This window comes from Gallinula chloropus (genome assembly GCF_964237585.1).
Source record: "Gallinula chloropus genome assembly, chromosome: 9".
Lineage (NCBI taxonomy): Eukaryota > Metazoa > Chordata > Aves > Gruiformes > Rallidae > Gallinula > Gallinula chloropus.
Genome location: NC_140094.1, coordinates 11,965,725 through 11,979,928, shown reverse-complemented (window position 1 = coordinate 11,979,928; position 14,204 = coordinate 11,965,725). Strand labels below are relative to the sequence as shown.

The window sequence follows — 14,204 nt, the reverse complement described above, 5'->3', positions numbered from 1 at the left end:
AGTGTAATCCGCTACCAGGCAGGCCTCCATTTGCAGAGATAATAGGATGCTGATCAGCTGCAAACCACCTCCCCTTGCAGGGACCACCACCTTTTGATTGCGATTAGCTGTGCCATGGCAGGAACCTCCTCCATCTCCCGCCTGTCCCATTCCACTTGCCTGGGTAGGAGGGGAATGGCACATCCTGCAGAGAATTACCTAAATCCAGCACTTAGCTCTGCAATTCCCAAACACCTATGGTCTGAGCGTGCATTGCTTCTGCTCTGCCTCCTTTTTTCCCCAGCCCTCCTTATCTGTCCATGCCCCAGCACTCCCATCTTCTCCCCCTCCTTCACCAGCAGGCTGTGGGTCTCACCCATCAGCAGAGCCCACAGGCAGCTGCTCCTCCTCAAACACTTAAACAAGTGCATGTCCCAGAGAGGGGGAAAAAAATAAAAATCCCTGTTTGTAAATGTTGATCCCACTAGACGCAGTTTGTTTACTATTTAATATTTAAACATGCTAATTAAGTCTCTGAATAAATAAATCTATGTTACCCACATCTTTTGGAAGGCAGGGATCCTTCTCCCAGGGTCAGGACAAGCCAGGGCATGCCAGATGCTGGGCAGTCTGCTTGGGGCTAGGGACAAGCCTGGGGTAAAGCCTGAGGATCTCACCACAACCCCTCCTAGAGGGGAGAGCTTATCTGCAGCACAAAGCAACACCAGGCACAAATCAGGCTGGGGACATCTGGGACTTCAGCCACAAAGACCCAGAGGAGGACACAAGCAGGGCAAAGCACAGGGAGGAGGGTTTCCAGGCAGGGTTTCCCAAAGTGGTGACTCTCGGCCCCAAGACAGGGACTCAGCTACAACCAAGGACCAAAGGGTTTGCAGTCCTGAGGGCCAGAGGATCAACTCACAAAGCACTGGGGAGAAAACAAAGACCAGCACCAACATGCATCACCACAGCCCATCAGCAAGCAGGCAGCCTCACCCCTCTGGGGACCAGCTACAAGTGACCAGCTCCCCAGTGCCAGGGCAGGATGCCCACAGTTTCATACCTGACAAGAGTTCCAGTCCCTCTTCCCAAAACCAGCACTGCAGCACCCTGCAAGAAGCACTACACTACCTGCTCTCCACAACTGCAACACACACAATACTCACCCCCCCCAACTCTCCCACCTGATACCTCTTCAGCCTCATTAGGCCCTGCCTCTCCCAAATCTGCTCCGGCTGTGCCTGCACCTTGCTGTTAACCCCCTAGGTCCCACAGAGCTCCCTGTTGTGCTGGACCCTCCCTGCCCAGCCAGCACCCCTGCACCATGCTGGTGTCCTGCACACACTCCTCAAGCTCAGGCTTTGTTCTGATGCTGCCAAAAACATCTCCAGCATCTGCCTCAACCCGAAACGAGGGGCACAGCACTTGCCAAAGGAGCACCAGGCTGCTGCTCTGATGCTGACCTGGCTCTGTGCTATTCTGCCCTCCCCACTGCAGAGCCTCTGACAGCCTGTGAGACATCTAGCAGTACAGATGCAGCCAGAGCCCATGTGAGGCTCAAACCAGGAAACAGTTCCCAGTAACACTTAGTTTCTCTGAACTGGGCACAGGGAGAACCCCAGGAGGACAGGGATGCTCTCAGCAGGCTGGGAATCTGGGAACACACAGCATCCTTGACCCTGTGTCCCACTGAACTTTGCTTGCTCCCCAGGCTGCTTGGCAGCAGCCACCAAGTGATCCGATGGCTTTCAGCTCACTTTTCCTGGGAGAACACAGGCAAGTAGGAGTCAGTCAAAACTAGAACCCACATTGTTGTGTCAGGAGCACCCAGCCACATCCTGGAGGCAAGAGGTTTGGGGGACAAGAGAGGTCTTTCCAAGCCACACAAGTCACAGAGCTCTCCAGAGGCCATCCCAGCTGTACTGGGATGGACACAAGGGATGCCCAAGCTGCTCTTGCCTGCCTGGGTTAGAAGCAGGCAGGAGGAGGGCTGTAGCCCAGTACAAGGGCAGGCAGCCCAAGGGAGCATTTGCACACTGGGTCACAGACTGGAGAGCCAGGACTCCTGGTTCCCAGCCCAGGACACTGCAGAGCATTTCCACGGAGAGCACATGATGGGGGATGAGACCAGAGCAGCTCCAGGAACAGAAGGAATATCAGCAGCTGGAGGCACACATGCTCTGCCCCACATGGCTTCATGTCCTGGCAGGGTCAGGAGTTAGAGCCTGGCATCACTGCAGCTCAGCTGAGCATTCATACTCCTAATTTATCCTGCCAAATCCCTGAGCACGCAGGGTCCTCAGCAGCACTCAGATTCCCAGCGTCTGTTTGAGCATTTCCACATTAACATCTCCTAGTGGGAACCGCCTGGGGAGAGCTCAGGGAGAGCTAGTTAAGGGGCAGCCTTACACAACCCAGGAGGATGGGGACTTCATCATGTTCACATCTGCTCCTACCCACTTCTCAGTCCCCCTGGGACAGTGTGGGGCAGCCAGCTAAGGCACCAGTGCCCTGTACCCTCCCCAGAACAACCCAGCCTAGCACAGAGCCATGGGAGGGCTGCAAGGAAGGGGATGCACAGGCTTGGCATCAAACTGCATCTTTTCCCAGAGCCCTAGGGTCCCAAGGCCATGTAATATTTCAATGAAAAAAAAAAAGCACCAAGGTCAAGGAGAAGCACCCCAAGCCACCCATCTGTGTGATCACACCATCACACTCCCTTGGGAATCCTCTCTGCCCCACTGCTGGGACTTTTGGTTTTCATTTAAAATGCACTTTTTCTTTCCATTTAAGCACACCAAAGCTGGGAGAAGGGAAAGGTGGCACAGAATGGCACATCCTGGAGAGGGTTACAGGATGGAGATGGTCACTAACAGAGTCCATTATCATCTATACCAAAGCAGTGGGTGGCAGCTGGAGGAAAGCTGGCTGCACACATGGTTCTGACTTCTCCTTCAGCTCCCCAACTGCTAGGTCACATGAAAACAAGCTAAAAATACAGCACAGAGTTTTTCCCAGTGCTACTCTTCCAGGCAAGCAGGGGCCAGGTCTCACATGAAGGGGGACAGGGCAGGACCCCCAGCCCCATGGGGTCTGGAAACAGTGGTACATGGAGGATGGAGCTGCTCAAGGGCACAAGCAGCAAGGCTGACTCCAGTGCAGCCTTTCCAGGTGAGTCCAGAGAAATTTGAATCTGCTTTTCTTCAAATGAAGTGAGCAATATCATAGCTCTAATGCATGTCCTACCCCCACAGACAACCACCCAAATATCACCACTGGGGTGATGCTGGGAACCCATTTGCTGCTGTGTTGGGGGACCCCTGCATGTCACAGCCCTTCCACCACACTGGCTGCACATGGCAATAGCCAGCATGGAAAGAACCAGCCCATCTTTGGCCCATCTTCCAGGAAGGATGTGATATCCCCCAGGAGCTGCACATGGAGTATTCTGCAAGGCCAAACCCAGCTCTCTATCGCCACAAACCCTCTCCCCATCTTGCACTAGGCTTTTCACAGCCTTTCCCCCTTGGAGAAGGACACATGGCTTCTTTAACCCTCCAGCCTCCATTCAACCCCTTTAGCAAAGGGTTAATCAGAGAAGCAAAGAGCATCGAAGCCACCCCATCCAGATATATCCTGTGCCCTCTGGCCTCTACACCCAGGATTTCTCTAGGAAGACTTCCCATGGATGTTCAATGCATCCTTGTTTATCCCCTCTCCATTCTCCTTAGACCCTGCCTGGTGCTGGGCTGAAGGGTCTCCATCCCAACTCTGGTTACCCTGCAGCTCCGTGCCTCAGTTTCCCCATCAGTAAAACAGGCAGAGCAAGGTGCTTCCTTGTGGATTACACACAGCCACAGACCAGATGTAACCAGCAGAACACCACCCCAACCTCTTCCCCAGCCCGTCAAAACAGCCCCTAAACACCTCCCCACAGCACCCCGGGTCAAGCCCTTCCCAAACCCCCCCATGGATCACCTCACGGTTCAGGCACTGGGGCTGTAGGACCCTGTTGCAAGAGCACCGAGCGCATCCATCCTCCCACAGCAGCGCAGAGGAGAAAGCCGCGACCCAGCGGAGCCAGGGGACAAAGCCGCGACCCAGCGGAGCCAGGGGACCGCGTGTCACCGCGGGGTCCCGCCTGGGGACCGACACGCCCGGCTGGGAAGCCCAAGGGCGGCACAGCAGCACCGGCACCCGACAGAAAACCCTCCTCTCCGCATGGCACCCAGCGAGCAGGCGGCGACTTGAGCCCCGAGGCCCAGCAGCCCCCGCCGCTCCCGCACTCCCGGTGCCCCCGGCCGGCGAGCGGCTCCCCCCAGCCTGGGCCGGCGGCCCGGAGCCCGGCTCTCCTGCCGCGCTGCCCGGCTCTCCCGCGCTGCCGCTTGCCCTCTAGCGGCACCACCACCCTCCAGCGGCCGGAAGGGAGAGGACGAGCCGGGGCTGGGGCGGGCGGAGGGTTGCCCGGCGCTGAGCCGGGCCTCGGGTGCCCCAACCGTTGCGGGGGGAGCCGGGGGTTGTGGCACATCCACGGAGCTGCTCGTTTGCAGGAGCTCCCCCACAAAGAGCCTCTGTCCCCACCAGCCCCGCAAGGCTGGGAGAAGAAGGGGAACCAGCACGCTGCAGCTGAGGTTCCTGGCGCTCCAGCACCCCGAGCATCGCGTGGGGCAATGGGTGCTGCTGGTCCTCATCTTCATGAGGGGCACGAAGCGCCTGCGGTATCCACCGCCATCGGCACACTTCAGTGTCTGAGCAAGAAACTAGCCCCGCAGCACCACCTCGGGGGCAGGGGAGAAGGAGGTTCGCTGTGCGCCCCTTGGCACAGAGGGGAGAGTGAGAGAATTTCGGGGGAGATCAGAGCCCACACGCCGCTGTCAAACACACCTGCTTAGAAAACACCTACACAACCCACAAACTCCCCGCTGCAGGAAACCCAAAGCTCAAAATTGCTGCTACTGCACAGTGCCCTGTAAATAATACACCCAGTTACAAGCAGGATTAACATTGCCTCTTGGAAGCCTGACAGGCTCAGGGGCTGGTTCCCTCCCTGCTTCACTGCAGACCCCTTGAACAGGATACACGTCATCCAACCATAAACTCATGGCAACACCCAGCATGGGCACTGCACGGAGCAGGACAAGCCAGTGTGCCAGGCTAGTGCTGGGCAGCATCAGAGTATGGCCTACCTGCGGGGCTCCCCAAGGGTGATCCCGTGTAACATCACATGGCTTGTTTGAGGGGTTCACTGAGGGTCATTGAGGGGTGCACCAATGGTTGAGAGGCTTTAGGGAGACCACAGGCAGCCTCATGACAAAGCATGTGAAGGTGTGACCCTCCACAAGTCTGAGGTAATGGAACAGAGCAGACCCAGAGACCTTACCCTGATCTCTACGAAAGCCCCAAGCCAGAGGCAACACATCTCTCAGCCACCAAGGGCAGTAAGGCAGGTCCTTCCTCAGTCTCCTCTTCCCCTCCATCTCTGCTTCTATCTCCCATGAAACACTTGTCCTAGACCCAAAGCATCTCCAGCTCACTTCTGCAAACCCGGGGAGACAAGCTGGTAGGCAGAGGTGATTTAGACCTCCACAAACCCTGCATGAGATGAGGGCATATGTACCCCTAAACCAACTGGGTCATCAGCTACTCCTATCTGGGCAGCAGCTCAGGCCCCATATTTGGCTCAGACAAAGCCTGATAAGTCCTGGCAGGCACCAAAATTGTCTCCTCCCTGGAGGTAACACATGGTATGGGCCATAAGCAGAGCCAGGCCATGCAGACACGGCTGGGGAGCACTTGGGGATCCTGGTGGAATTGAGCATGATGGGGGCAGAGGCACCAGCAGACTCTGGCACAAAAAGTCAGATGAATCAACCCAGCAGGCATCCCATGTCCCAGACAAAGCAGAGCTGTAACCCTTGGGTGCCTGATGCCCTCTGTTCAGCATTAGCTCAGCAGCTGCTGGGAAAGCCAAGCTGAGACCTGGCCCTGGCAGCCAATTCGTCCAAAAAAACATCTTTCATGGTTCCTCTAGCCCAGATCCTTCTGCTCTGCCCCACACGTGGCCTGGAGGGCTGCAGAAGTACGGGAGGTCCCCCCGTGCCAGGCAAGTGGCTCTCTGGGATTAGTCAGCAGGGTGAAAGGCCTTACTAGCAGGAGGCAGCAGCCAGGCGGGGGGGGGGGGACACAAGTCAGCCCTGCGTACCCCTCATAGAAGTTTAGCTACTTTGGTGCACAGGGCAGCACCCACCTCAGACCCAATCCCCTGATGCATGTGTGATGATACAGGGGCAGCCAGGATCAGTACTGCCAGCTTAAAGCACCTCTAGAGCATCGAGACCCTACCTCAGCCCACCTCCTTGTCCCAAAAGTCTCTGCACCCTTTTCGGTCCTCCTCATGCTGCACCCACGTCCCCCATGCTAACATCCTTTGGGACAGCCGCTCTGCGTAAACAAGGGCCCTGCAGAACAAAGCTGGATTGAATTAGAGACCTTTTGAATGGTCTCTGCAGCAGCCAAAGCCTCTGGGACCAGGAGATGGGAGGAACAACGGGATAGGAGGCTTTGGGAATACAGAGCCCTTCGTCTCCAGAGAGCAGCAGCACACGAGACACACAGGGCACACTGCGGCTCACTCACAGAGAGGGGAAAAGTGAAGCAGAGTAATGGCCAACCTGAGCATCACAGAAGCCCCTTTCCTGGATGCTTGAGCCACCAAAGCAAGTTCTGCTTCCTCCAGCCCTTCCAGGAAGATGCTTGCCCTTCCAGGAAGATGCTTGCCCTTCCTTTCTTTCCTCCTCCTCTTCCTCCTTCCCAGATGTAGGCACACATAGGCATCACCAGTGCCTCGCCTCTCCCAGCACCGGCAGCGAAGGGGTGCTGCTGCTCCATGCACCCCCTCACTCTCCCCCATGCCACGTGCTTCCAGCTCCCGCGCAGCGAGTGGGGGCTGCGCTGCCGCTCACCCCCCACAGCGCCCGGCTCTGACGTGGCTCTCCCACCCCCAGCCAGGCCCACGGGATGGAGCAGATGCTGCCGTAAACTGGTGGGACAGCCCAGCAGGAAAGGATGGGGCTGATCATCTTGTCCAGTGGTGGGGTGGAGGTGGGGGGGGGAAGCAAGGTGCTTCCCCTTGGTCCCACAAGTGAGACCTCAAAACCCTGCAGCCCACAGTGCTCCATGACCCACCTCCTCTTGGGCTGCTTTGAATTCATCTCACCTTGTTGAAGGCAGCTACAAGCTGCACAAATAAACCCTGCAAACCCACTCATTGAGTTATTTCATCACAAAAAAAAAACCCCACCCTACCCCAACATTATCCCCCAGAGAGCAAGGCTTTACATACCGGGGACATTTCCCTACCTGGAGGGAGCCCAGGGGTGACAAATGCAGGCCGTCCCCGCCTGCCTGGCAGCATCTCTGCAGTGCCATAGCAACAGCTGAGAAGTAGGGAGGCCCAGATGGCAAACTCCTCCGTCCGTCCTTCCCCACGCGCCGTGCCGGCGCACGCAGGCGCTGCCCACGCTGCCAGAAGGGTAACTCCCCGGCCTGCCGCCAGCACGCGGCGCCCGCCATCACCCCGGCATGTGGCGGCACAGGCAAGCCCGGCTGCCCCCGGCGCCAGCCAGACCCCTACAGTGCCACACGTGCCGACGCGGTGCCAAGCGCCCCGGCTGCTGGGTACGCAGGGACAGGGGGGGTTTCATGTCGCGGGACCTCTGGGATCAAAGTTCTCCCTGTGCATCTGAGATTTTTAGGGAGGCCTTGCAACGGATGGAGCCCCGCGCTGCAGGGGGGAGGCCGCGTTAGGGGAAGCTTGAGCATCCCCAGAAGTCACGCTGGCTGGGGACACAGCAGAGGCCACCCAGCTGCACAAGGAAAAGCAGTGGCATGAACGGGGGCAAAGCCCCATAGTTGTCCTTTCCCTGAGTCAGGAGGGGGAAATTCAGCACCATGACTCCAAACTAGAGCTGTGTCAGACGGGATCCAAACTGCCCTACAGCTGGACAGGAGCCTTGGCAGCTCTTGCAGGGACTGCTGTGTGCAGAGCCACGTCCCCAGGGATGCAATCTGAGGTTGGATCCATTTCTGGACAGGCCAGGAATGGGCAGAGGGACATCAGCCAGCCCAACCTCCTCCTCTATCTAAGGGCAGGAACCTCCTGCCCTTCTCCTGCTTTACCCTTAACCTGACACCACCTGGTTTTGCACAGAGATTGTGTGTCACGGTCCCCCTGCCTTCATCCTGGCCAAACCAGGGACCATCCAGCCCAAAATGCATCTGTCATGTTCTCATCAAAATGAGTATGGGTGGGAAACCAGCAGCAGCAATTGAAGGGAAGGCCATTCATTTGAGGGGTATGACAGGAGGCTCAGAGATAGGGTACCATATCGTGGCCATCCACAGGACTGCCCTGCCCTGCCAGTCTCCATGGGCAGTGCTACAGGCTACACATCTCCTGTCCTTCTTCTGTCATCCTTGCCTTGGGGGTCTCATCAGTGGCTGAGATGTGAAATAACCCAAAGCTCCTGATGGCTTGGCCCCCCGATTCTGGGGGACACCTGTCTGAGTGAGGTGGGCTGGCATGGAGTGGCCTCTGCCCTGCCTCAAGACAGCAAGATAGATGAGCCCTGGGAGCTGGCTCACACTGCTTCATCCCTCCGAATGGGCACTGGGAGCCTCTCATCAGCACCACCCAAGCTCCGGTTGCCAAGCTGAGCTTGTCTTTTGGACACAAATAAAGCCCCACTCAGCCCAGCAGTGGTTTCACCACCCCACATTCCATCTGTCCTCTCACCAGCAGCAGGATAGAGCACAGACCACCGATTCCCTCACGGCCTGCTGCTGGAGCATCACACCCCCCTGGCTGCAGGGATAGGGGTAAGCCTCCGCTAGTCACCCCCAGCCCGGTGGGAGAAGGTGCTTTTGCCCACTAGCTGCCCACAAATGAGGTGAGATCCTTGGCAAAGCCAAGCCCCCCGTGAGCACAGCAGACAGGGGGAACCGCCCCTCGGTGCCCAGCTGAATCAGACCCGCGTGCTGGGAGTGATTCAGCGATGACCAGGCTGGGCTTCGATGCATCTCTCACCCCAGCACCCATGATGTAGGGGCTGACAAGGAGAGGCCTGCCATCACAGAATCACACAGAGCCACAGACTGGTTTGGGTTGGAAGGGACCTCAAAGATCATCCAGTTCAACTCCCTGCCATGAACAGGGATACCCTCCACTAGACCAGGGTGCCCAAAGCCTCATCCAACCTGGCATTAAAGGGTGCAGGACTAATGCCTCGCATGCAGGAGCATGGACAAGTTCAGTCTTGGTTCCCAGCAGTGACTCCTTAGCTAGGAAACATCCCTGCTACACAAACCGTCCCTCTACTCCCATAAGCATCCCCTACAAATCACTGCTGCCTCCCCAGCAAGCACAGACCCCTGGGGAAAGTTTTCACTCATGCTCAGTCACAGCCCATCACGGCATTTTGGGGTTCACCTCATCCTGTGCCTCGGACACCTCCCCCCCCCCCCCCCCCAAGCCTGACAAGGAGAGCGTGGGGCTGGTGGTGATGCAGAGGGTGAGGGAACGTGCTTTGCTCAGTGTGGAGCAGAGATGCTTACAACACCCAGCAAAAACTGACACCTTCTCCTCCTTCCTCAAGTTAAGAGAAGCTCCTCTCTAAAATAATACCAACGTCTCTGTTTCCCAGTTGTCTGCTTTTCCTTTATTTTTCTGGGTTTTTTAACCCCTCTCCTTTCTCCAGGCTCCTTATCAGCATTTTTCAATTTCAAAGCAGTAAAGACGTTTTCTGGGCACAAAGGACCCGTGTAATACTACCTCTCACAGCAGTTCAGATGTATGCCTGTGCATCTGACAACGCACCCTCACTCAACGCTGGCAGCTTCCAAATCCTTCGCAGCCTTTCCTGCTGCTCACTGCCCCCCAAAGGGTTAAAACCAAACCACAACAAACAGCAAGCGCAGGGGGGGGATAAATAAATAAATAAAAACACACGAGTTTCTCTGACTTCCCCAGCATCACCCACATCCCCCCGGCATCCATCGCAAACAGTCCAGCAGCAAGATGCAGGATAAATAATGGGGCAATTGGAAGGGGAGCGTCGCACTAGTTCCCCCCCCCCCCCCCCTTTACTTTCCCCATTCCTGATGGGTTTGCAGAGGAGGTTTGCTGTCAAGGCAAAGGCAAGGCTGGGGGTTCAGGGTCAGTGGTACCTGCTGAAAACCTGCTTGGGGATCACATGAACCTGTAAGGAAGTGGGGGGGTGGGGGTAGGGGGGGGAAGCGGCTCCCATCATCATTACCCAGCAAAGGTGACAAGCAGAGCTGCGAGAGAGGAGGCACCGCAATTACTCCGTGGCTCTGCTGCAATTGCACTGTGACCAAATAAAACAGGCTCAGGAAGAGACCTAGCGCAGCCCCGGCTCCCTCCACGCAACTGTGCGATCGAGGTGAAAGAAATAAATAAATAAATAAATAAATAAATAAATAAATAAATAAACACCCCTCCATTACTCATTTCAAACCTTGCTGCATTTAACTGCCAGAATAAAAGATTCCACCTCTTCGCTGCTCAACTCCCACTGGCAACTTGCTCTGGGGGCTACATTTCCCTAAATGCTCACATTCCAATTAGCATTAGAATAATGAAATGGCTCAGAGTTCATCTCACCCAAAAATGTACTGGAAAATAAAGAGCAGAGATTGGAAGCGATGGGGATCTTTTTACCCCACCACCCCCACCCCCCCTGCACACACACACACCACACACACACACACAGCATGATGGTTTCAGGAGAAGGAAATATATTCCTTTCTCGACTCCACGCTGATGAGATTAACATGGGCTTTGCTAACTGCCTCTCCAAACAAGGATAATGCAACTTCAAGTTGATTTTTCCAGATAAACAAGCATGCAAACAAACGCAAAGTGCTCAACTAAAAATATCTCCCTGCTCCGATGCTTCTCCCCACCGCCACCACCCCGGGAGGGAAACACAGATCCTATCGCCGCACCACTTCGAGTTGCAAAATTACAACAATCAGACTTAAATAAGCTACTTAAGGGATATCTCACTGTCCTCTTTTGGGTTTTTTTTTTTTTTCCTCTCCCCTCAAGAAGGAGAAACCGCAGATCCCTGGGTCAGGGCAGGGAAGAGAAGGGAGCGTTTTCTGTCGTGGGGATGAGAAATAGAGAAGGGGAAAGGGAAAAAAAAAAAAAAAGACATTCTGATCGGAACTGAAGTGTCGAAAAAAGAACAAGCAGCTGAGAACTTGCTTTTCGTGCCCAATTCGGATAAATACGTGGCTGTGTGTAGCTGTGGCGTCCCCCCCTCCCTTGCAGAAGCAAACAGTTAAAGGAAGCAGCAGCTTTAGCATCTTTGCCTGCTGCTCTCTCTCCTGCTAAGGAATCAGATCTCATTTACTTTATTCCTCTTAAGCTTTGGCCAAACTGTTGCTGGGTTGGTTTTTTTTTGGGGGGGTGCTTTCTTTTTTTTTTTGGGTGGGTGGGTAGTGTTGGAGGAGGGTGGGCATGGGGTAAGGGGGAAAGCCGGATCTGCGTCCTCTGCACGGGAAGCAGGGCTGAGCTCTGCCAGGCAGCGCAGCAATGCCGAGGGCACCTGAGCCCTGCACAGGCAGCCCAGCCCCGCACCCTGCCGCCGGGAGGGGACGGCGCCCCGGGAGAGCCCGAGGGGACCCCCACTTACATGGAAGTGATGTTCCTTGAGATGTCCGTGATATTGATGCTCGTGTTGCCATTGCTGCTGCCTGAATCCTGCCCTTCCAAGAGAGGGAAGAGGTTCCCATCATCCGGCTTCTTGCAATTGATGTCTGTCTTGCTGCAAAGACAATTAGCAGGGCAAGCCAGCACCGAAAGCAGATAGTCTCCCCAAATGCTCCAGAGCAAAAATACCCTCCAGAAAGTGCACTTGGTAGGGCAAAGAGAGACATCCATCTCCGATTGCTGCTTCTAAAAAAGAGGAGGAGGAAAGGGGGGGATGGAGGGAGGGGAAGGGGGGGAAAGGGGGAAGGAAACAAAGACAGAGGGAGGAAAAAAAAAAAAACCAAAAACCAAACAAAAAACCGAAAACAAACAAAAAAAAAAAAACCCCAAAACACAACAAAACCTCAAGCGATCAGACGCAAAAATCCTCCAGCAGATGAAATCATGCTGGCAGCTGGCTCGGAGAGGCTGTAATTCCCGCTACGGTAGCGGCAGCGGCAGCGGGCGGGGATGCATGCTGGCCCGGCCGCCCTGCGCCCGCCGCCCGCCGCTCCCCACCAGCCGCTCCGGAGGATTGCAACGGGAGGCTGGGGAGGCAGCCGGGGAAAAAAATAAATAAATAACAAAAACGGTGCGAAAGTCACCAAGTCCCACCTACTGGGCAGAATTAAAATTGACACACCTGCAAAAAAAACCACACAGAAGGGAGAGGAGGCTGGGGAGAGGAGAGAAGAGGAGGGGAGGGGGGCGACCTCCCCTTCTTCCCATCCCTTCTCTTCCCTTCCCTCCCCCGGCCTGGCCAGCCCTGCTGCGGCGGGCACAAAAAGCAGGGGAGGAGGAGGAGGAGGAGGAAGGTTTGCAAAGCGAGCCGGGCTCTGCAATAAAAAGGATTCCCCACCCCACCCCACCCCCCTTTCCTTCTCCGCTAAAATCAATCTAGGGGAGGGGGCTGAAGGGGGGGGGGGGGAACCCACCCCAGCACTGCTGGAGCCCCAGCTCAGCCCCGCCTGCAGAGGGAAAGTTGTAGCTGGGGTTAAATTTGTGCTTGGGGGAGAGCAGAGGGGCTCTGGCTCGGCTCCTGCTTTCTCAGGCTCTTTCGTCTTTTGGAGGAGAACGATGCTGCCTTTCGCTCGGTTGTTGGGTGGGTTGTCCCCCTACCCCCCCTAACCCCCACCCCCGCCATCCGGACAGAAGGGTGGAGAGGAAAGAAAGATTCAACTGAACTGGAAGAGAATAAAAACCAGTGTGGGTTACAGAATTATCCCCACACACACACCACCCCCCCCCACCAACCCCCCCCTCTTTAGATGATCGTAGCGAGAGGCAGATCAGACGGCTGGGTGGGAGAAAAGAGACTGGAGAGCACCCAGGAAGGACTTTCTAGAAAAGACACACACACGCACACAACCCCCACCTCCCCGAAACGCAACGGGGACTCAGCCGGCTGCCGGGAAGTGCAGGCAGGAGCACCCAGGGTCGGGGCTCCCGTTCTCCTTCCCCAGGCTCTCCCCCCCCCCCCGCCCCATCCCCCTTCCCTCCTGCAGCAGATTCTGCAATCAGACATGCAAAAAATTAAAAAAAAAAAAAAAATTCCTGAAAGAGGAAGCCTGAAGTGTTGAAAAGGCTGAGCTCAGAGCGCCGAAATGGCATCGGGAGAGCAGTGAGTGCGAGCTGAACAGCAGAGCGAATTAAGATGCATGGTGCATTTTTGGCAAGCACAAACCCAAGCAGATCAGAGCTCGGCTTAATTTGCTCTGCTTTTCCACAGCGCCTTCCTGCATGCCTTCCCCCCCACTCTTCCCCCCCCCCCCCCCCCCCCCCAATAGCTTCGTGCCTCTCTGCTCCTCCGCACAGAGACACGGTGATAAAGGGACGGTGCTGCAGGCAGGAACACGGGTGAAGGGAGGAATTACAGGTGTAGGGCTCCAAATATTTCAAGGGTCTGCTTCTGCCTGGCACAGGGCTTTGCACAAAAAGGAGAGGCTGAGGGATTTCTGTGCAGGCTGAACCAACACCCCTGGGCTCTGTTGTGCCCCCCCCAACCATCCCAGTCCAGAAGAGGCAACAGCATTTGGGGGGTAAAAAGAAAAAAAGCAACCCAAAACAAACCACAATAACAACAACCCCCCCAAAAAAACAGCTGCAGGGAGGATTTGCAACTGCAATTCATGCACTCATACCCCACAGTGGGGAGTGGGCTGCTCACAGCCCTGCTCACAGGGAGCCCGTCCCAACAGGACTCATACTTGGGTAACTCCTCACCTGCTGCTGCACACCCACACCACAAGTCCCAGAAACATCAGTGATGTGCAAGGTGCTGCATGCACCAGGGCTTCTGTCCCGCACCCACAGGGGCTTCTGGGGTGCCAGGCAGGTTTGTCAGGACTCCCTCATGCCAGGGGGCATGGGGGGATGCTATATGGAGACTGCAGCTGGGAAAATGTCCAGGCATGTTTTTTGCTCCCTGCCTCAGTTTCCTCACCCATATTGC

At 56.0% G+C, this 14,204-nt stretch overlaps 1 protein-coding gene across 4 annotated transcripts in view; it reads right to left on the bottom strand.

Moving 5' to 3' along the window:
- Positions 1–11,987, bottom strand: part of NTRK3 (neurotrophic receptor tyrosine kinase 3) — a 212,273-nt gene extending 200,286 nt beyond the window's left edge. For all 4 annotated transcript variants that reach the window (XM_084267860.1, XM_084267859.1, XM_084267861.1 and 1 more), the window contains exon 1: positions 11,697–11,987. In XM_084267860.1, coding sequence (XP_084123986.1) covers positions 11,697–11,944 — 248 coding nt within the window. In that variant the 5' untranslated portion in view covers positions 11,945–11,987. The remainder of the gene's footprint in view (positions 1–11,696) is intronic.
- Between the last annotated feature and the right edge of the window lie 2,217 nt (positions 11,988–14,204).